Source organism: Phyllostomus discolor, chromosome 1, assembly GCF_004126475.2.
Source record: "Phyllostomus discolor isolate MPI-MPIP mPhyDis1 chromosome 1, mPhyDis1.pri.v3, whole genome shotgun sequence".
Classification (NCBI taxonomy): Eukaryota; Metazoa; Chordata; class Mammalia; order Chiroptera; family Phyllostomidae; genus Phyllostomus; species Phyllostomus discolor.
Genome location: NC_040903.2, coordinates 209,528,042 through 209,549,555, shown reverse-complemented (window position 1 = coordinate 209,549,555; position 21,514 = coordinate 209,528,042). Strand labels below are relative to the sequence as shown.

At 43.2% G+C, this 21,514-nt stretch overlaps 1 protein-coding gene across 4 annotated transcripts in view; it reads left to right on the top strand.

Annotated features, from left to right (window-relative positions):
* Positions 1 to 21,514, top strand: part of TRIP11 (thyroid hormone receptor interactor 11) — a 63,261-nt gene that overhangs the window by 20,852 nt on the left and 20,895 nt on the right. For 3 of the 4 annotated variants that reach the window (XM_028506705.2, XM_036013296.1, XM_036013305.1), the window contains 9 exons: positions 537 to 902; positions 3,838 to 3,878; positions 4,455 to 4,538; positions 6,843 to 7,055; positions 7,863 to 10,868; positions 14,430 to 14,570; positions 15,178 to 15,371; positions 18,493 to 18,656; positions 19,755 to 19,858. In XM_028506705.2, the coding sequence (XP_028362506.1) occupies positions 537 to 902; positions 3,838 to 3,878; positions 4,455 to 4,538; positions 6,843 to 7,055; positions 7,863 to 10,868; positions 14,430 to 14,570; positions 15,178 to 15,371; positions 18,493 to 18,656; positions 19,755 to 19,858 (4,313 nt within the window). The remainder of the gene's footprint in view (positions 1 to 536; positions 903 to 3,837; positions 3,879 to 4,454; positions 4,539 to 6,842; positions 7,056 to 7,862; positions 10,869 to 14,429; positions 14,571 to 15,177; positions 15,372 to 18,492; positions 18,657 to 19,754; positions 19,859 to 21,514) is intronic. The other variant, XM_036013301.1, reaches the window with a different exon arrangement.

The following is a 21,514-nucleotide window of genomic DNA, read 5'->3' as shown; positions in this document are numbered from 1 at the left end:
GGCTTCTTTCACTTAGTAATATGCCTTTAATTTCCTCCATGTTTCTTCATGGCTTGATAACTCACTTCTTCCTAGCACTGAAAAATATTCCATTGTCTGGATATATTTCAATTTATTAATTCATTCACCTACTGAAGGACATTTTGATTGCTTCAAGTTTTGGCAACTATGAATAAAGCTTCTATAAACATCCTTGTTGGGGTTTTTGTGTGTATATAGGTTTTCAGCTCCTTTGGGTAAATACCAAAGAGTATGGTTGCTGGATCACGTGATAAGAATATGTTTAGTTTTGCAGGAAATCACTGAACTGTCTTCCACAGCAGTGTACCAGCTTGCACTCCCACAAGCAATGGGTCAGAGCCCCCGTCGCTCCACACCCTCACAAGCATTTGTCGGTGTCACTGTTCTGGGTTTTACCATCCAATAGGAGTGTAGTGTTATATCCTTGTTTCAGCTTTTCAAGCCTTGCAAATTCTGAAGTCTGTGTTGTATATAACAGGCTATTTAACCCTTGGTACATTTACTTATGGTTCTAGGTGGCGCAGGAACTGCGGTAACTGATCACTCTAAAATCCACGAGATGCAAAGAACTATTCAAGTTCTACAAACTGAAAAAGTAGAGGCTACAAAAAAAATAGAAGAACTTGAAGATACAATACAAGACATACGTAAAAAATTATCTTCTTCTGAAAATGACAGAGACGTTTTGAGGAAGGAGCAAGAACGACTAAGCATGGAAAACAGACAAATAAGCAAAGAATGTGCGAGTCTGAAGCTGGAGCGCAGTCAGCTGCAGCCGCGCGCTGCGCAGCGGAGCGGCGGCGTGGAGGCGGAGGAGGCAGTGCTCCCACAGGCTGCGGCGCCCGGAGACGAAGGGCTCGGACCGCAGCGAGCCCTGTCCGGTATAAAGTGTTTGGCGTTCATTGCATACTAGTTGTGTTAGAGACGGCCTCTTTCTGTACCTGGGTGCTTTGTGGAAATGCAGTATTCCTGGAATTGACTGTGGAATTTGGACGGAATTGTCTGGTTTAGATCACAGATAGGAATTTTCTGCTAAAGAGGGCCAAGTATTGGCTAGTTGTCTCTTAACCTCCTTTCCTCATCTTTCAAGTGTTTACATGGAACTCGCTGATTTAGGAGGCCGTGTAGATTTCTGAGAAATGTTCGTATAGACATTTCTTGGGAGGAGAAATGGGTCTTTTTCTGTTCATCTACACAGAACCAAATATTTCCAACGTGAGAATTCATGAGTGTCCAGACCCTCCAGTTAGGGAATCAGCCTACCTTCTTCAGAATTCTGTATTATGTTTTGAAATGATCTCTTGAATCTGAGCAAACCTGACAATGACAAGAGCCTTAGGTCTCCCACCATTGTCCATGCTGTAGATATTGTATTGCCATGCCAGGGCTCTACGTTACAGAAACACAGGCAGCAACTGAGATAGGCCAGGCAGCAGTGTGCACTCAGGCCAGGAGAACACAGCGGCAGCTAGCTCTTCAGTAGGAGCAACGCGCTGTGTCCCCTTCTCCCAGTGTAGACTGTCACTCCAGGAACTCACGCACTCGCTCCTGCTCTGGGGGCGTCTAGCTCTTGAGTGCTTGGGAGCCTCCTGACCCGTCTGTATTCCTCGCCTCATTGTTTATCGTGAATTCCTGACCTGGATGGCCAGCCCTCTGTAAGTTCAAAACCAAGTAAGCTTCAGAGTAACGTTTCCGTGCCCCCGCCCTTGTGTTTTCCCTACTTTGGCAACTGCTAGCTTTTATCAGTCTCCCAAAATAGGAAATTTGAAGTTACCCTTAACAAGTTCTGTAGGTTCCATTTCCTTGGCTTCTCTTGGGTTCGGTGACATTTTGGTATTGAATCCCAGAGGGGCTCGAGGGTGTCTCGTGGGCACTTCAGTCCTGGGAGCAGCCACGGAGGCAGAGGGAAGGCCAGGCAGAGGGAAGGCTGTGCAGTAGGACTCTGCACCTCTCTCTCGTTGGGCTTCCAGGTAGCTCTGGTCTTTTCAAAATGAATGTGTCTGTTTATTTAATGTATTGGGTGACCCATGTGAATCTGCTGCCCTAGGCCCTCCCCTTTTTATCCCATTTCCACTGCCACTGAAGAGCTTTAGCCAATCATTATTTATTTATTTATTTATTTAGCCTACTTTCATAGTCTGAATGGAGCAGGACACCATAGTGGTGAAAAACATGACCGAGTTGGAATGCAGTTCTATCACTAACTAGCTGAACTTTTTTTTTAAGATTTTATTTATTTCTAGAGAGGGTAAGGGAGGGAGAGAAACATCAATGTGTGGTTGCCCCTCACGTGCCCCTATTGGGGACCTGGCCCGCAGCCCAGGCATGTGCCCTGACTGGGAATCAAACCAGCAACCCTTCGGTTCGCAGGCCAGTGCTCTGTCCACTGAGCCACATCAGCTAGGGCCTAACTAGCTGACCTTGAGCAAGTTAATTAACATCTCTGTTTCAGTTCTTTCATCTATATGGTTGTGATAATACTATCTTCTTCATAGTTGTGATACAGGTTTATGAGTTGTGATACAGGTAGTAGTAATACAGGTTTTATGAGTTACTAGCTGCAAAGTTCTCTTTAGAATAGTTTCTACCCACAGTAAGCATTATAAAAGTGTTAGCTATTATTCTCTGTTCTTCATGATCCCTTTTCAAACAGTGTTTTCTTTCTGCAGCCAGAATGATTTTTCAGAAATGCAAAGCAGGTTACTTTCCCAACTTTAATACTTTGGGGCTCCCTGTGAACTTCAGGATAAAGTTTAAACTTCTTAATCAGTATAATGTTGTAATGATTTGTTCCCTGTCTACCTCTTCAGTTTCAATTCTTCCTTTTCTAACAGTCTTAAGTTTTAGCCATTTTGAGCTTTCTACATGGCTCTTTAAGCTGGCAATGTTGTCTCTTGGCTCTGTTGCTTTTGTATGTACTGCTTTCTCTGTGTGGAGTATTTCTCTTTTCATTGACTCTTTGCATAGAATAATTCGGCGCAGGTGTTTTATTCCCTCGTGGCAGGCAGAGCAGCTGCTTCCCCGGCTGCACCGCACCGCCCGCCGACGCCCCGCCAGCCTGGGTTAGGAGTCTGCCCTCTCTGGGCCCGCAGCAGCACCGAGTGCTCCCTGTGTCGCCCCGCAGTGCGGCCATGTGCTTGCTCGTCTTCCCCCTCGCTCCCGAGAGCCCACACGCACCAGCTTCCCCATTCCGTGGTCTAGCAGCTGACCCCACGTTAAACGCTCAGTGTTTCCTGTATAAACGTTGTAAACAAGTCCTTCAGCTGAACTCGTGGTATTCTGTCTTTGGGTTCTTCTGGAACCTGTTCTATTTATAGATATATCTGGATTACCATGGTGAGTGGTCTTTTTATTAGTAGTCATGTTTAATCACTTCATGGAATTGATAGATTATTGTATTGTTGTATAAATATAAATTTATATTTTTAAGTGTTTTCCCCCCGTCTTAGTCTTTATACTGTTTCCTTCTACACAAACTAATCAGCTCACTCTGAAACAGTTGTAATTGTTTTTATCAAGGCAATAACTCATGACTCACACAGACTACAATTATAATTCTGTCATATTGTTTCATAGAATTGGATTTTGACATAGTTTATAACTGGCATTTATATTATGATTTCTTAGAATAGTCAAAATACAAATGCAAAATAACAAAAATACACTTCATCTAATAACACCAAGGGCTTACAGATTTAAAGTATCTTAAAAAGATACTTTATTTTAATTGGGCCTCATTTCTGAGTTTAACTTTAGGAGATAAGTATTAAGTTGTTTTAAAGAATGTTAATGTCAGACCCGTTGTTCTGTTTACAGATGCTGGAAATGAGATAACAAGACTGAGTGATTTAAACCAGGTAAACCCGTTTTCAGAGAGAAGGCTTTTGGCATTGGCTTACCGAAAAATAAGTATTTTGATGAGTGTAGCTGCATATTTTGTGTTTTGTATTTTTATTTTTTTACAGATTCATGTGAATTTATCCTAAGAACATTTATCTTAGTAATTTTATGTTTGCTCATTCATAACACACTTTTTGCATCATATATTGACAATTTTAAAGGTGGCATAATTGAAAACTGCAAGTATATTTCTTTGAAGATTCATGTGACTAATGTTATGTTTGCAGCAACAGTGGAAGCCAGTCCTCTCCCAAAGTGAGGGGTGCATTTTGGTTTCCCTTTGTGATGTTCAGGAAGTTGTTTCTTTTTCTCGTGATTACAGGTTATTTTGTAAAGATAAATACATATATTTTTTCAAGTATAATAAAGAAATCCCTACAGATGTCTATAAAGCAAGCGACCGGCTTTGCTTATAATTTTTATATGTCACTAAAGAAATGCCGAGTAGAAATGCACAGTTGTACAGCTTGCCCACTTTCTTGTAAACTCGACATTTCCTGTTATTTGAAACACTGTTTTTAACATGTTTATAGGATAATCTTGCTGAAGACAACCTGAAACTTAGAATGCGCGTCCAGGCGTTAGAGGAAGAGAAGTCCCTGCTGAGCGAAGAGAAGGTGGGTGCCGTGAAAACGGGGAGCATCACTGTGGGCGTGTGTGCTCTGTGTCAGTCTCCGCCGAGGGCCGGCTTCCGTCCAGATGAGTGATCAGTCCCGGAGAGTCCCGAGGATAAAGCTGACCTCACTGACGATTGCTGGGCCAGGTTGAAGTTCAGAGTGTGAGAGGCTGGCCAGAGTTTCTGTCTAGAGATAAGCCGGTAGGCACGCAGATAGAGCAGAAAAGGCAGGTGAAGGTCCTCGGTTTCAGAGGAAGTCCTGACGGCAGCCACACACGCAGGCAGGCGGGTCGGGCGTCTGGAGCGGCGTGCCGTGGTAACTCGTCCTGCTTCCCTGGCCCCGAGTGTGTCCGGCGTGGTGTGCGGGGCCTTCTCGGAGGGGCGGGGTGAAGGGGGACACTCTGAGTGGTGGAAACAGGGTCTCTGACCTGTATTGGTAGCAAGGATAGAGGAAGGTTCTGGAATGCGGTGCCGGGGGTGGGGAAAGGTAGTTTTGTGTTTGTACCACTTGGGGAGCTCGTTCCTTGACTAAGGCAGGTGTTTAAATACAGGAGTGTGATAAGCTGGTATTTATTACAGGCAGCTGTCTCCACTCAATTTAAGATCTTAATTTTTAAAAAGTAGTAACATAGTTACTGATGTACATGTTCAGTAATACATTCTGAAAAACTTCAGGCAGCGCAGGCGGGCTCTCCATACTTGTGTTGGCCGCCTCCTTCCCGAGGCCGCCTCTCTTACCAGTTTCTTACATATCCTGCCAGACTGTAGCTATGCACGTATGATTGGTACATAATTTTTAAAAATACAGATATTAGCACACTGTGCACACTGTTCATACGGACCTTAACGCGTTTTGGACATTGTCTCGTGTTAGTGTCTAGGCAGTGTTTCTCAAAGGGGTGCTGTTGCCACTCAGCCTGGGACAATTCTTAGTCACTTAAACTGTCCTGTTCGTCGTAGGGTCCTTGCGCCCACGTTTTGTGTCCCTTGGTGCCAGCCCTGTCTCCCAGTCATCTCTCGTTACTGTACTTGACGTGTTTCCTCCGCTCTGCTCCCCGTGCATCCCGCTGCTTCCGGTTACCTCCTTCTGCGACTGGCCTTGGAGTGGTGTGTGGTCTGCAGGTCTCGGCACACATCTGATAGGGCCTGTAGCTTTCTCGTGGTGGTTTTGGATTCTGTAGCTATTTCTGATAGCTGTTTCTGCTTTCTTTTGATGTTGAGTAACCCATTGTAACTCTTCCCTGAATTGTGTCTGCTCACTGGTTAAAAATGATGAAAGGCTGTATGTAATCTTAAGATCCACCTGAAAAAAAACTTTTGTCGTTCCCCTAACTTCACAGATAGCTGTAAAAAGGCATAGGAGAGTACTGTTTTCATCTTTGAGTTGTAATTCAGAATGGATGCTTGTATTGGAAGAAGAATGAGAACTGTGAGGCAGATATTCTAATATAGTTTTCATTTGTCTCTTTTGCAAGGTGTATATTAAACTATAGAAATATGAGATTCTTATTCACTTTAATGTACATTCCATAGAAATTTGATTTTTAAAAATACAGTAATGAAAGAAGGCATTATAGCATTATCACAAACATAATCAGAGGTTGAAATAAGATTGAAGCATTGAGAACTGTCCTACCTCTTGGATTTTGGAGGGAAAGCATTAAACACCAATAGAAGAGGACATGAATGCACTGAAAAAACACATGTAGACACATGTTTACAAATGTTTGAGAAAGGAGAACCTCATGTGCGCCCAGGCTAGAAGGGAAAGAAAGGAGGGAGGGCTCTTGGGTGAGGAAAATGTTTTGTGGTGACACAAGCCAGTTAATACAGGAAATTCCTTTAATGAGGGAGAAGAAGCCTTTATGTTTTAATTAGAGACGACAAACTTCTGAATGAACGGGTGTTGGTTTTCACATTTTTGTCTGGTCCGTGGCCATCGGTGACTGGCTGTCAGGAAGCGGAAGCTGAGGGAGCCAGGAGACCTGTTGGGGAAAGGGTGTTGTGGGCGGAGGGCCGGAACCGCAGAGAAGCGGCGGTGGGAGTGGGCTGGGGGGTCTCAGATGGCGGCGCGTCCCTGCAGAAGCCGGGTCAGAAGGCGACTCCTGCCTTGGGTTGTACAAACGTTTTGCATACAGATGGAGTCTGTGGCTTATGAATTTTATATGCGATTGCTGAGGTATTACTCAATAATGTTTCTGACACAGCATTTAAAATTGATTCCCAAGGTGTGTTAATGTTTTTACTCTCGGTGTCTCTTCCTCCAAATGATGGTGTATGTTGTCTTTCTCCTTTCTCATTTAAGGAAGAACTTCAGAAATCTCTTTTCAAACTAAACAATGAACATGAGGAAGTGAAAAGTGCAACTGTAAAAGACATGGATTTGGAATCGAAGTTACATGACCTAAGACGTGATTTGGAGGCAAAGGAACAGGAACTCAACCAGAGCCTCACTGAGAAGGACATGCTGGCGGCCGAGCTGGAGGAGCTGGATAGGCAGAACCAGGAAGCCACGAAGGTGAGGAGCGCCGTGTTGGAGACAGCGTGGCGGGGCGTTCTGCGCGGTAGTCCGCGAGCCGGAGTAACCGGCATGGGCGGTCGGTGTGGTTCAACTTCATGTTTTCGAGATGTTTTAGTTCGTCGATGCTCTGGCTGTAGAGGTTGGCGAACTTTTTCCGTAAAGCGTTAGCAAATCTTTTCAGCTTTGCGGGCCACACAGTCTCAGCTGCAGCTGCTCAGCTCCCTTGTGATATGTAAACATGTGAGTGTGACGCTCGTCCAGTAAAACCTCATTTACTGCAACGGGCGGTGGCCCGATTTGCCCCGTTAGCTGTGGTTTGTTGACTCCTGCCCCATGTGTAACAGTGGAAATGAACAGCATGTATCTTTTACCTTCTTTAGTTTAAATTCTAATCTCTAAAGTGACAAAATAGACTTGCTGTAAAATATTAGTAATTTTGTGGGGATTTTTTTTTTAAAGAGTAAACCATTTTTTAAAAGATTTTATTTATTTATTTTTAGAGAGAGAAGGGAGGGAGGGAAAGAGAGAGAGAGAGAAACATCAATGTGCGGTTGCTGGGGGTTATGGCCCGCAACCCAGGAATGTACCCTGGCTGGGAATCGAACCTGGGACACTTTGGTTCCCAGCCCGTGCTCAATCCACTGAGCTACGCCAGCCAGGGGCGGGATTTTTTAAAAAAGCATTTAAGAAGGATTAGAAATATCGGAGGATTATTATTTTGTTGTGTATGAAATTTTATAAAACTTTAGGTACTAAAATGAAAGAATGTTTTAAAGTTAATATGCTAATTAATTTTTCTTTCAGCACTTGATTCTGATAAAAGACCAGCTATCAAGACAACAAAATGAAGGAGATGACATCATCAGTAACCTCAGAAAAGATCTAAATGATGAAAAAAAGAGAGTTCATCAACTTGAAGATGATAAAATGAACATTACTAAAGAGTTAGACGAGCAGAAAGAAAAGTTAATTCAAAGTGAACTGGCCCTGAATTTAACCAAGCAGGAGCTAGAGGATAAAATAGAAAAGTTAGTGGATCAACTAAGTAAGTCACAAAACAATAACTTACATATCCAGAAGGAGAACCTTGAACTTAAGGAACATGTTAAACAAAAGGAGGAGGAGCTTTCTAGAGTCCGGTGTGAGTTTACTCAGCCCTTTACTCAAGACTCTGACAGTAATTTTAAGGATGACTTACTTAAAGAAAGGGAAGCCGACATTAGAAACTTAAAGCAAAATCTTTCAGAAGTAGAACAGCTCAATGAAAATTTAAAGAAAGCTGCTTTTGATCTCAAAACGGAAAATGAAAAGTTGGTTTTGGCATGTGAAGAGGTAAGGCGCCAGCTGGAAGAATCCGTTGCTGGTAACAGTCAGACTTTTCTAGAAAAAAACGCTATTCTGGAGGCTCTGAAGATGGAGAAAGGACAGTTAGAAGCAGCACTGTGTCTGGCTGAGAAGAGACTGTCGGAAGAAGCGGACAAGTGTGAGCGAGCCACTGAAGAGCTGGCGCGTGTGCGAGGGTCGGGTGCCGCCTTGCAGCTGGAGCAGGAGCGCCTGACGAAACTCGGCCAGGAGAAGGACTCGGAGATAGCAGCGCTCAGGAGGGACATCGAGCAGCTGGACAGCGATTGTAAGGCGACTCAGCACGCTCTGTCTTCCAGTCTAGAGGAGCGGGCGCAGTTGGCACAGCTCGTGAACGAGAAAGAAATTGCTATTGAAAAGCTTAAAGAGAGAAGTTCAGAGCTCCAGGAGGAGTTAGATAAACATACCGAGGCCTTAAGGAAAAATGAAATTTTGAAGCAAACCGTGGAGGAAAAAGACAGAATTCTCGGATCTATGAAAGAGGAGAACAGCCACCTGAAAGAGGAGCTGGAACGAGTGCGGGAGCAGCAGAGCCGGGCGGCGCCTGCGGCTGAGCCCAAAACCCTGGACTGCGTCACGGAACTGGAGTCTGAGGTGTCCCAACTGAATGTAATCAAGGGTAACCTTGAAGAGAGAATAAAACACCATCAAAAGGTAATCGAAGATCAAAACCAGAGTAAGATGCAGCTACTCCAGTCTTTACAGGAGCAGAAGAAGGAAATGGACGCGTTCAAATACCGGCACGAGCAAATGAATGTCACGCACACCCAGCTCTTTTTAGAGAAAGATGAGAAAATTAAGACCTTGCAAAAAACAATTGAAGAAATCAAAACCCAGCTGCATGAAGAAAGGCAGGGCGTTCAAACAGAGAATTCTGATATTTTTCAGGAAACAAAAGTTCAGAACCTGAACATAGAAAACGGAAGTGAAAAGCATGATTTATCTAAAGCCGAAACTGAAAGATTAGTAAAAGGAATAAAAGAGCGAGAATTAGAGATTAAGCTTCTAAACGAAAAGAACGTATCTTTAACTAAACAGATTGATCAGCTGTCCAAGGATGAGGTCGGTAAACTAACTCAGATCATCCAGCAGAAGGACTTGGAGATACAGGCTCTTCACGCGAGAGTTTCCTCCGCCCCCTGCACACAGGACGTCGTGTACCTTCAGCAGCAGCTGCAGGCCTTCGCTCTGGAACGAGAGCAGCTGTTAGCTGTTCTGAATGAGAAGACTAGGGAGAACAGCCATCTAAAGACAGAGTACCACAAAGTGATAGATATAGTGGCTGCCAAAGAAGCAGCCCTCATTAAGCTGCAAGATGAAAATAAAAAACTTTCCACTAAATTTGAAAGCACGGGCCAAGATATGTTTCGAGAAACCGTTCAGAATTTATCACGTATCATTCGAGAAAAAGACATTGAAATAGATGCATTAAGTCAGAAATGTCAGACCTTAGTGACCGTTTTGCAGACGTCCGGCACTGGTGACCAGGCCGGCGGCGTTAACAGTAATCAGTTTGAGGAGCTTCTGCAGGAACGCGACAAATTAAAACAACAAGTGAAGAAAATGGAAGAGTGGAAACAGCAGGTGATGACCACAGTACAAAATATGCAGCATGAGTCAGCCCAGCTTCAGGAAGAACTTCATCAACTTCAGGCACAGGTTTTGGTGGACAGCGACAATAATTCCAAGTTGCAGGTGGACTATACTGGTCTGATCCAAAGTTACGAGCAGAATGAAACCAAGCTCAAAAATTTCGGGCAGGAATTAGCACAAGTCCAACACAGTATAGGGCAACTCTGTAATACCAAAGATCTTCTTTTAGGAAAGCTTGATATCATTTCCCCTCAGTTCTCTTCTGGACCGCCGCTTACTCCCCAGTCGGCGGAGTCTGTTAGAACGGTTAAGTCGGACACGTTGAGTGAGTCTTCTCAGCAAGAGGTAGAAGAGCTCAGAAAGGCACTGGAGGAAAAGGACGCAACTATTCGAACTCTGCAGGAAAACAATCACAGACTGTCCGATTCCGTGGCTGCCGCCTCAGAGCTAGGGAAGAGAGAACACGAACAAGCAGGTGCAGAACTTAAGGAGCTGAGGGACAAACTAGACATTCTGCAGAAGTCCCTGAAGGAGAAGGACCTCTTAATCAAAGCCCAAAGCGATCAGTTACTCTCCTTAAATGAAAATTACACGAACAAGGTCAATGAAAATGAGCTGCTGAGGCAGGCAGTGACGAACCTAAAGGAGAGAATATTAAATTTAGAAATGGACATTTGTAAATTAAAAGAGGAAAATGAAAACATAGTAGAAAGAAACAAGGAAAAGGAAACAGAGTACCAAGCATTACAAGAGACGAATATGAAGTTTTCTGTGATGCTGCAAGAAAAAGAGTTTGAGTGCCACTCAATGAGAGAGAAGGCTCTTGCCTTTGAGCAGCTACTGAAAGAAAAGGAGGTATGTCCTGGCCGGCGTGTCGCGTAGACAGGGAGCCGGGGCGGCGGGAGGGCTTGTTATGCTGCTTCATGGGTGTTTATCTTTGAAGGGGGACATGAATTTGTTCATTTAGAGATAACTTATTTTAAGGTGTTGTGGTTCATTCTAAATAAATACACTCCAGAGGCGCCTGGAAGTTTCTTTTCCCAGTTACTAGGTATTTCCAAATATTTTAAAATGCTGGGTTAATTTTTTTTATCCTATTAAGTAAAAAAGGTTAGTAGCAATTAATATTTTTCTTCAAAAAATAGAGATGTGTTACAAGAGGAAAATTTGAAGTTAGTACCAAATTTTAGGCATATTTCAGTAGGTGCTAGTAATGGTTAACATTTCAGAAGTTTTTAATGAGAATGTAATGTAATGAGAAGCTCTGTGAAGTACACGCTAAGTCTTTGACAGTCTGCGGTAAGAAATACAGCCCTGGCCAGGTGTCTCGGTTGGAACGTTGTCCGGTACACCGAAAGGTTGCAGGGTATGTACCTGGGTTGCAGGTCTGATTCCCAGCTGGGGCATGCACGAGGGCAACTGATGGATGTTTCTCTCTCTCTCTGTCTCTCTCTGTCTCTCCCTCCCTCCCACCTCCCCCTCTCCCTCTCTCCTTCTCCCCCTCCCTCCCACCCTCTCTCTTCCTTCTACTCTCTGCAAAATCAATAAACATGTCCTCAAATGAGGATTACAAAAAAAGAATTTAGAAAATATATATGTTTTACCTTGTGACACAGTAAGCACTTGTGTGTGTGTAAAACTGAAAAGTTTCAGGAATCAGAAATTACCCTTACTGCATGTGATGCTCTGTTTAAAAAAAAAGTGCTGGATGATCCGTTAAATTGGTTTCTATGAACCAGTGAGTCATAACCTGGTGCTAACAGAACGTTAGCCACGAGGGGTGCTTTCCACACAGCGGACTCGTAAACACTCCACTCCCAGCTCTGCGCTGGTGTGACTGTGGGTGTGTGTTGACCTTGTTGGTTTGTTCTTCAGTCAGAATGGAGGATTGTAGCAGCTACATATTTCAAGTATCAGGAGTTTTGATATATTTAAATCTCTACATGCAGTTGATTTTGATTGTAATAAGACTATCTTGAAGACCTTGTAGTACATCATACTCTATCTAGTAATGGTTATCACTCTGATTTTGATGGTATTAGTAATAGAGGTTTGGAAAAGAAATCAGAATACTGAACAAGAGCTTCTTGAAGGCTTAAGTGCTGCCAGGCCCGTGATACAAAATGATTTAACTCCTTCTGCCAGTTGAGTTCTCTCTTAGAGTCTTGGATTACAGTTTGGGAATGATTCATGAACTCTTCACTTTGGCAAGGGGGTCATTTTCCCCTTGGCCATCTGATTGAGCACACACGCCAATGGGGTCGAGGTGCCCTCCCTTAGGTGTCACTTCCGAGCTCCTGTGGCACTGGTCTGCAGTCGGCATGAGAAAGGTCTTCCTGGTGCTCACTGACCGGGAGGGGGTGGGGCATCTGAGGGCTGGCAGGTTACGAGGGAGGGGTGTGGGGCAGGGAGGTGCTCTTTTTAATACGCTTTTTCCTTTTGTGGTTTTAGCCTCTTGTACAATGTAGTTCTATTTCATTGACATTTACAGATCTAAAGTATACAGATTTTTTAAAAAAGGTTTTATTTATTTTTAGAGAGGGAAGGGAGGGAGAAAGAGAGAGAGAAACATCAATGTGTGGTTGCTGGGGGTCATGGCCTGCAACCCAGGCATGTGCCCTGACTGGGAATCGAACCTGCGACACTTTGGTTCGCAGCCTGTGCTCAATCCACTGAGCTCTGCCAGCCAGGGCTTAAAGTATACAGATTTAACTAAGACTCACCTTTTAGGAAGCTCCCTAAGCCGAAATTAAGTTACTCTATTACTTGAAGGTAATTAGTGTAAATTAATTTTTCCCAATACTCTATGTAGCTGAAAAGTACCTTTATTATATTTTGAATATAATAAATAACATCTCTCTTTTTTAGTGTAAAAGAGATGTTCTCAATAGGAGTCTTTAACTCTTTAATTTTCCAATCATTTGTTCTTTCTCTGTAATATGGAAAACATTTTAATTGAAAAACTACTTGGAAACTCCTGGCCTCACTATCGAGGAGAGAGTGTTAAGATGAAAGGAACACATGGTTTTATGTTTTGGTTTAGATTGATTTATGTTGGGGGACACATTGTGCATTAAAGAAATGGAAAGTTTGCATGGTTATAGTTTGAAATAATACCTTCAAACTATAAATAGATTCATATGACATGCATATTTAAATAGCCTGCTAATTTTTTGTGCTTTTCAGAAATCCAGCTATCATCTTAATTTCATGGCCCTACTTTTGCAATGGTTATCTTTTTTATTTTATTTTATTTTATTTTTTAAAAGATTTTATTTATTTTTAGAGAGGGGAAGGGAGGGAGAGAGAGAGAAACATCAATGTGTGGTTGCCTCTCACATGGCCCCCACAGGGCCCCCATTCAACCCAGGCATGTGTCCTGACTGGGAATCAAACTTGCGATGCTTTGGTTTGCAGCCTGCGCTCAATCCACTGAGCTGCGCCAGTCAGGGCTTGCAATGGTTATCTTTTTTTTTTTTAAGGATTTTATTTATTTTACTTTTAGAGAGAGGGGAAGGGAGGGAGAAAGAGAGAGAGAGAAACATCAATGTGAGAAACATTGATTGGTTGCCTCTCACTCGCTCCCAACTGGGGACCAAACCTGCAACCCAAGCAAGTGCCCTGACTGGGAATCGAACTTGAGACCTTTTGGTTCGCACTGGTGTACAATCCACTGACCCACACCAGCCAGGGTGCAATGGTTATCTTTTTTCTGCTCTCTTTAATAGATTGCAACCAAGAATAAATTTCCCCATACAGCAAGATATTATTCCAGAGCTGCCTCCATTCATTAAATTGTTGCCAAAACATTCTTTTAAAACAGGCCGTGCCTGTGGAATGACTGGCCTCTCCTCCTCTGCCAGCGCGTTGATTGACACTTGCTCTGTCCAACAGCAGCTGCGAATGTCTGTCCGATGAGTGGGGGACACACACTCTCACGTGGTTTTGAGTGATTTTGGGTTTGTGAACACTGTTTAGGGGAACTCGAAGAGAGTGTGTCTTTTGAGCTCTTTTAAAAATATTTCTAATAAAGTTTAAGAACCGTTTGAGATTATTAGAAAAGTTGCAAAGACAGTGGAGAGTTTCCACGTGTCTCATACCTAGTTTCCTTTGTCACGTCGCGCTTGTGACAACTACTGAACCCGTGCTGGTGCATTACTGTTACCTGAAGTTCACACGCCATGCGAGTGTCCCCAGCTTCTCGCAGAGCAGCCCCCCTGCTCCCGGAGGCGCCCAGCACATCGCGGTGTGGTCCGGCGTCACATGCACTCACGCTCCTTTAGACTGACCGCTTCTCACTCGTTCCTCTTTTGATGACTTTGACATGGTTAGCTGTATTTTAAAATTAATTAATGAAGAAATGTCTTTTTTAAAAATGTGTTTTTATGTAAAGCTAAAGTTATTTCGTCCCTAAAGGGTGAGACTGGGGAGTTAAATCAGCTTTTGAACACGGTGAAGTCGATGCAGGAGCAGACGGTCACGTTTCAGCAGGAGAGGGACCAAGTGCTGCTGGCCCTGAAGCAGAAGCAGATGGAGCACGCCGCCCTGCAGAAGGAGGTACGCTCTGGCTGCAGAGGGGCCACGCTGCCCGCACTCGCTCCGAGAGCCCCCGAGTAAGGCAGCTGTAACGACTACCACCTGAACTGAGTCCCTTTCACGGGCGCCTTGTGCCGAGTCCTCCTCTCGTGTGCCGTGGTAGGATTTGGAACTCCAGGAATGCACTTTACTTCATTTTTCAAAGTGGAAATCATGATCTAATCATTCATGTTGTACACCTGAACCTAAAATATACCTTGATTTTTTTAAATAAAAAAGTGAAAACCATGACATATCTTGGATATAAAAAATATTTCCCATTCATAAAATATGGGAAAAATGAGATTTACTGAAAAAGTGGTTCTATGACAAAAAGCCTAGTACTTTGTACAGTTCCATTTTCCACTATAGCCACAGGACTGAGGTCTTCCTAAGTGAATCTTCCAAATGAATATTCAGGATGATCTCAGGAGACTTTTTTCTTAGCGTAAATACATCTTGCAGTGTGAGAAATTAGTGTACAGTTAATATGCTTCAATATGGGGACATTTTTTGATAACAGTGGCTTGTGGGGTAGAGGGGCGGGAGCATTTTGTAGAAGAAAAATAAAGAAATGTCCTCTGTCTAGGTCCAGCATTTACGTGACAAAGAATTACGCTTAAATCAGGAGCTAGAGAGACTGCGTAACCATCTTTTAGAGACAGAAGATTCTTACACCCGCGAAGCTTTGGCTGCAGAAGACAGAGAGGCTAAGCTGAGAAAGAAAGTCACGGTGTTGGAGGAAAAGCTACTTTCGTCCTCTAATGCGATGGAGAATGCAAGGTAACTTTCTCGTTTTCTTAGCCTTGATGTTAACCCTACGCTTCTTGAGTATAAGAGCCAAGAAGCATTTTTCATATTTTGCCTCACTTTATTCTCACAATATTCTGATCTCTATTTTACAAATGAATAAACATACAGAGGTTTGCTGACCTTCCCAAGGGCAGGCACACAGCACGCCGGAGGGCTTTCACACTCAGGTTTAGCGCTCACCCGGAGGTAGCATTCAGGGTGACGGCCTCTGAGTCTCAACTGTTACCCTGGAGAACTGCTTCTCGTCATTTTTGGAGTTTAGATTTAAATACCAGCTGATTTAACTGGCTTTTCTGACTCTAAAAGAAGTGAGTTGATTACATTTGTATCATTTTATGTTTAATCGAATGATCTAAGGTTGAACAAGGTTTGGCTCTAAGAAGGGAGAGAGTAAAGGAGGTAGCAAGGTGAAGACCTAGGTTAGTGTGAATCAACTCTTGGTTTATTAGAACTTTTGAGTAGCCAGGTCCCTACTTACATAGTTAACAATTTTATTAATTCAGTAAGATGTCTTTTTTTCTTATTACAAAACATATTTTTCACTTAAAGAAAAGCACATAAACCAAAAGAACATAAAGCCACAGTCCCACCCACCCAGAAATAATCTTTCTCTTTGTGTCTTTATACACTTTGATATATTTGTGTACATATTATATACTTTTAAAGCAAACTAGAGGTCATATATTCACACTGTTTTGTAACCTGCTTCTGTTAATATGAGTACCAGTACACATTAAACCATATGTTTCTGCAATATCATTTTATGGCTACATAGTGTACCATTTTTGGGATTGCCATAATTTCTTTAATCCAGTTTTTATTATTGGACATGTATGTAGAGTGTTTCAGTTTTTCAGAATTACTAAGAGTGCTGTCATACCTTAAGATAGGTATTTTTTCTTGTGACAGATTATTTCCTTGGTGTAAAGTTTTAGAAATGGAAGCTCGGTTCAAAGGGTATTTTTAAAACTTTTGAAATATATTTCTGAATAATCTTGCAGAAAAATCACGTCTACTTTTATTTCCATTACTGATATGCGTGTGTTTTTATGCATGTATTTACTGTGCACTGTGCTAAGGGAGCAGTGAGAAGATGGTAGATGCATGAGTCTGCAGAGAGCTGTGGGCCAGTGGAGACGGTACTCCAGAGGTGACCGGCCCCTCACAGTGTGGGGAACATCATCATTGCGTCACACTCAGACGGAAAACTCGTGTAAAATGAGAATAGTGGATGTCGTTCGTGTGTGCGTTTCACACAGAAGCACCAAGACACCCTTGGGCTGTGACGTTGCTGTCTCACTTTTCCGGCCCTGTTTGCTCTGCCCTCTTTCACTTGCCCGTCATAGTAATTGCCGGAGTAACCGTTGCTCAGAAGAGCTGTGGTCTTGGCACTCCTTTTTAAAGCCCGGGTGGACCCCCTCAGCCTTGCTTACTTCTTACTGTAGCCCACAGCGCACCAAACCGTAGTTCTCAGTGCTCCAGACACAGCGACTGGTTTTCTGTTTCTTTTCCATTTCATACTCACTCTCCTGCTTTAAAGTGGGCCTGATCTCCGGCAGTTTTTCTGTTAATCTCACCTATTCTTCAGGTAGCATTTCCTTCACAAAGAATGCCTTGCATCGCACCCCACTCCTCAAGTCCAAAACCAAACCCTGGGGTGATACTTTTTTCCTTTGACCCTGCATAATATTTTTGCATCTTTGATGGGGCGCTTATATTTTACAGGTAATTGTTGACTCGTCTTACACTTCTCTTCCACCCAGTGGAGTGTAAGGTCGCCGAGGGGAGCGAGGACGCCGTTTGTTTTGTGCCCTCCCGCAGGCACACGTTCTCGCGCACAGCCCAGTCGATGGTCAGCAAACACTTGTTTTGTACATAGCACACGCCACAAAGCAGGTTACGGCGTCTGAGTCTTTACCTAACAGCAGTACCACGTGGTACACGTTGACCTCCTGAGTGGCCTCGCAGCTCATTTCATCTTCACAGTCTCCCTCTGAGTGCTCCGCTAGCCTGCGAAGTTGAACGGAGCCCAGGGACATTTGAGGGCAGTTGTCTGCCGCTTGTCAGTTTGCTGCTCTTTCCACGAGAGGGTGCTGTTGGGTGAAGTTTCTTCAGAGTATTAATAACTGCTCTAAATGGGCTTCGATGGGCTGCCCTTGAGTAAGAATTTAACTGGATTATTAAAAACCCAGGAAAGACTTGCAGTAAGTATTTTGTATGTAATAATTATACATTAAGGAAGTACATCAGTGATATGAGGCTGCATAGGTATTACATAAATCTCTTAGGGAACTTTGATTTATCATTTGGGGCAGTTGCAGGGGTTATTGAAGTACAAGAAGGATAATGGTAGAAGATGATTAAGTAGTAATGAGAGCAGTTAATCAGCGCTCTCACCTTTGGAAGGCCGTGATTTCACATGTCAAGAGCAAGGGGGTGTCAGAATTCATTGCTCATTGGATTTGGAAGCTGGATAAAATGATTTCTGAGGTTTCTTACAACTTACAATTTGATGGTAAATTACATTCTGGAGTTTTAGCCTGGAAGCAGGAGAGTTGCAGGCTATTTGTAAATTTTCCTTATGGTGACATTTCTCGTCTAGCCCTATGCTATCTTTAAAATGATTGCCATTTATTCAAGTCACATTCGCAGCAAGGATGGTTGGATTAACAAAAATAGGGAGAATGAGGATCAGAGGCACTCCAAGGTTCTTTGAACTCGAACTTGATGTAATGAGGTCAGACTCATGGAGACAGAGAGTAGGACTGTGGTTGCCAGGGGAAGTGGAGCTACTGTTTAATGAGTGTGGTGCTTCGGCTGGGGCGGAGGCCAGGCGTTCTGGCGGTGGGTGGTGGGGACGGCTGTGCAGGAACGTGAATGTCCTCAGTGCCACTGACCTCTGCACTTAGAAGTGATTAAAGTAGTAAATAAAAAAAGTAGTAAAATAAAGTAGTAAATAAGAGACTTCACCTTATTAAAGTTATCTAAATAGTGTGAAATCTAATTTGCATTTAATCCAAAAATGTAGGGAAGATGTTTCATCTTATAAAGCGCCTAAATAGAAACAGTTTGATTTTTCTCGTGTTTGAAGCCATCAGGCCAGTTTGCAGGTGGAGTCCCTGCAGGAACAGTTGAACGTCGTCTCCAAGCAACGGGACGAAACCGCCCTGCAGCTCACTGTGTCTCGGGAGCAAGTGAAGCAGTATGCTCTGTCGCTCTCCAACCTGCAGATGGTCCTGGAGCACTTCCAGCAAGGTGAGTGTGTGGTCGCCTTCCGGCGAGGAGAAGTTGCCGTCATCATTGGGAAGGTCAGCTTGTTTCAGTGCCACGTTAGGTTAGACGTGGGGATATGGGTGTCTTTGAAAGGCTGCCCACTTGTAGGGGGGAAGATATGTAGCCATTAACCAGTTAATTGAGACTATTTTTACAAGTGAGACTAGAGAATGTAAGCTATGTATAGCAATCACTGAAAGTTGTCTTAGTATCTGTCACATGGCCAGGCAAGGTAAGTGTGGGGAGGCTGTAAGGGCGACGTGGAGAGGACGCTCCTGCAGTCACGCGTGGAATACAGAGGAAGAGAGTCGCACGCAGGAAAGGGGGTTCGGTTTTGAGATCCCAGGTGGAGGTTGAACCTACTTGAAGAGTTGACTGTCAGTAATCGCTCTCCTCTGGAAAGTTGCAGAACCTGTTCTTAGCTCTTCACCTATAGTTTGAGGTAACTGTTTTCTAGTCCGGCTGGAAAACAGTCTTTTGGAGACACGATAACGGTGATAACCTAGTGTGCTTTTTCACATCTGTCTCCCCTCCTCAGAGTTACTCCCCTCTGAGATTGTTTACCCATCCATTTGTTCATGCATGTAGTAATTGTTGGCGGTGAATTGCCTGCTGGTGGGAGCAGGCGGGCGATTAGGGGATGTGGGGCTAATGAAGCAACAGGAGTTTCAGCTTTGTGCCAAAGTTAAACTCTGACCTCGAACACTGTAGACCTTTGGGGTTACTCATATGGTCGAAATCTTGAATTTTAAGTATAAGTGTTTTCTAGATCCACTCCACATAAATACTGAAGTGAACATGTGTATAAAACAGTGTGGGCCTGAGGCTGTAGGGAGGAAGGCTTTGCCAAAGAGGAGGTGTTGAGTGGAGTCCTGGATGGAGGCGAGTCTGCGCGATGGCCCAGGTGGGGAAGGGTTCAGGCAGACCTCGGTACCTCAATTCCAGTAAGGCTGTCACTGAGGCATGCGTAATTGTTGAGACATATGAACTGTTTTTGTTGAATTATTAAAATTTCAAGTGGTTTAAAACTCTAATTTTATAACACAATTGCAAAATATATATAACTTTTTTCTTCTTTAGAGGAAAAAGCTATGTATTCTGCTGAACTAGAAAAGCACAAACAGCTCGTAGCTGAATGGAAGAAAAAGGCAGAAAATCTGGAAGGGAAACTGATCTCGTTACAGGTGGGTTGAAATAATTTCCCCTGTAAATATTATTTACAAAGCAATTGCTTGTAGAATCGTCATCCTAGAAATAATTTCCTAAATGATTAATTGAGTAAACACTGTCTGAGTGACTAGTCTGTCCCTGTGCCGTGGCATCATAGTGAGCAAGGTCCTCAGGGTTTTCCTCGAGTGACCAGCAGCAGATATGAGATGCAGGGTATTTTAATTCAGGGGCACGGATGAGTATTTTAGAGATCAAGGAAGAAAAAACAAATTAATCTACTATTTTAACTTTATAATTTTCTCTTTTCAACAAAATATATTGGGTACTTTATTTCACATGGATTGAAATAATAGATATCCCATTAGATCTTTTTTGCAGCATAATCCTTTAAGATAGGTTTTTTCTTTATTATGCTACATTTTATACATACAAAAATTTATATATAAAATATAAACAAAAGGAACCCTTATGAAGAGATATGACACAAAGTGACTTTCTTTTAGATTTAGGGTAAACTTTTCTAAGTTTGATTAGATTCTGGTGATAGCTGGCAGAAAATAAAATGTGCATACCTGTCATTGGTGGTGAACGTGCTGTTCAGGTACATTAATATTCCAAATAAGTGAAGCCATAGTTCCTGTACAGTTCTGAATTGTTAAATACTGAGTGTCTGCAGAACCGTGTGTAGATAACGTGTGTAAAATACAAGACCAGGCACCCAGCAAAGGCCCACACGCTCACTGCCCAGTGGGAGAAGTGGGGCGCCGTCCTTCGGGGCTCCTCGTGTGTGCCTCCCCCTCTCGTCCCTTCCTCACCGCCTCCGCCCTCACCACCTCCCCGTCCGGCCTGTTGTGTTGGCCCGCCCTTGTCATCTCGTGCGGTTTCGTCACGTCGATGTGCACCTTCGAACAGTGCACAGTGTGGTTTGGCATAGTGGTGAACTCTGTATAAGCAGCACTTTGAACTACACATCGAATAATTTTCCTGAGACTTGTTTTTTTCGCTTAGTAGTCTGTTCATGAGTCTCAGCCGTGTTGCTCTGTGCAGACTGTTCGTTATTTTTACTGCTTTGTTCATTGCGTGAATATATAATTTATTTACCCATTTTATCGGTGAGGATATTTTCATTATCTGGTCTTCAGTGTGGTTACGAACTTCCTTGTCCGCATCTTCTGGTGCGCGTTACAGGGGTTTCTTCCAGGTGTGCGTCTTGATTGGAATTGCTGAGTCATGGGATACGTGTGAGCAGTTTCCACTTTATTAGATGGTGGCACATGGTTTTCTAAAGCGGTTGTGCCGACTTGTTCCTACCAGTGGTACGTAAGAGTTCTCGTTCTACGTCCTTGGTGGCGCTTAACATTATAAGAATATGTTTAAGTTTTTGCCAATGTGGTAGGGGCAGAGGGTTCTCTTCTTCTGGTTTTAGTTTGCATTTCTCTGACTACTAATGAGGTCAAGCATCTCTTAATGTTTATTGGCCATTTATGGTTACTTCCTGGTCAGCTCAGTAATATGTTTAAACAAGTATTTTACCCAGTACCTTTAGTTGCTTCCGTTGGGCGCAGAGTATCTAGTCGGTCATACTGTTCGAATAGAAAAGTCAGATCATCTTTCTTAAACTAGGTTTGTTTTTAACTTAAAATGTAACATATATTTAGAAAAGGAGTAAA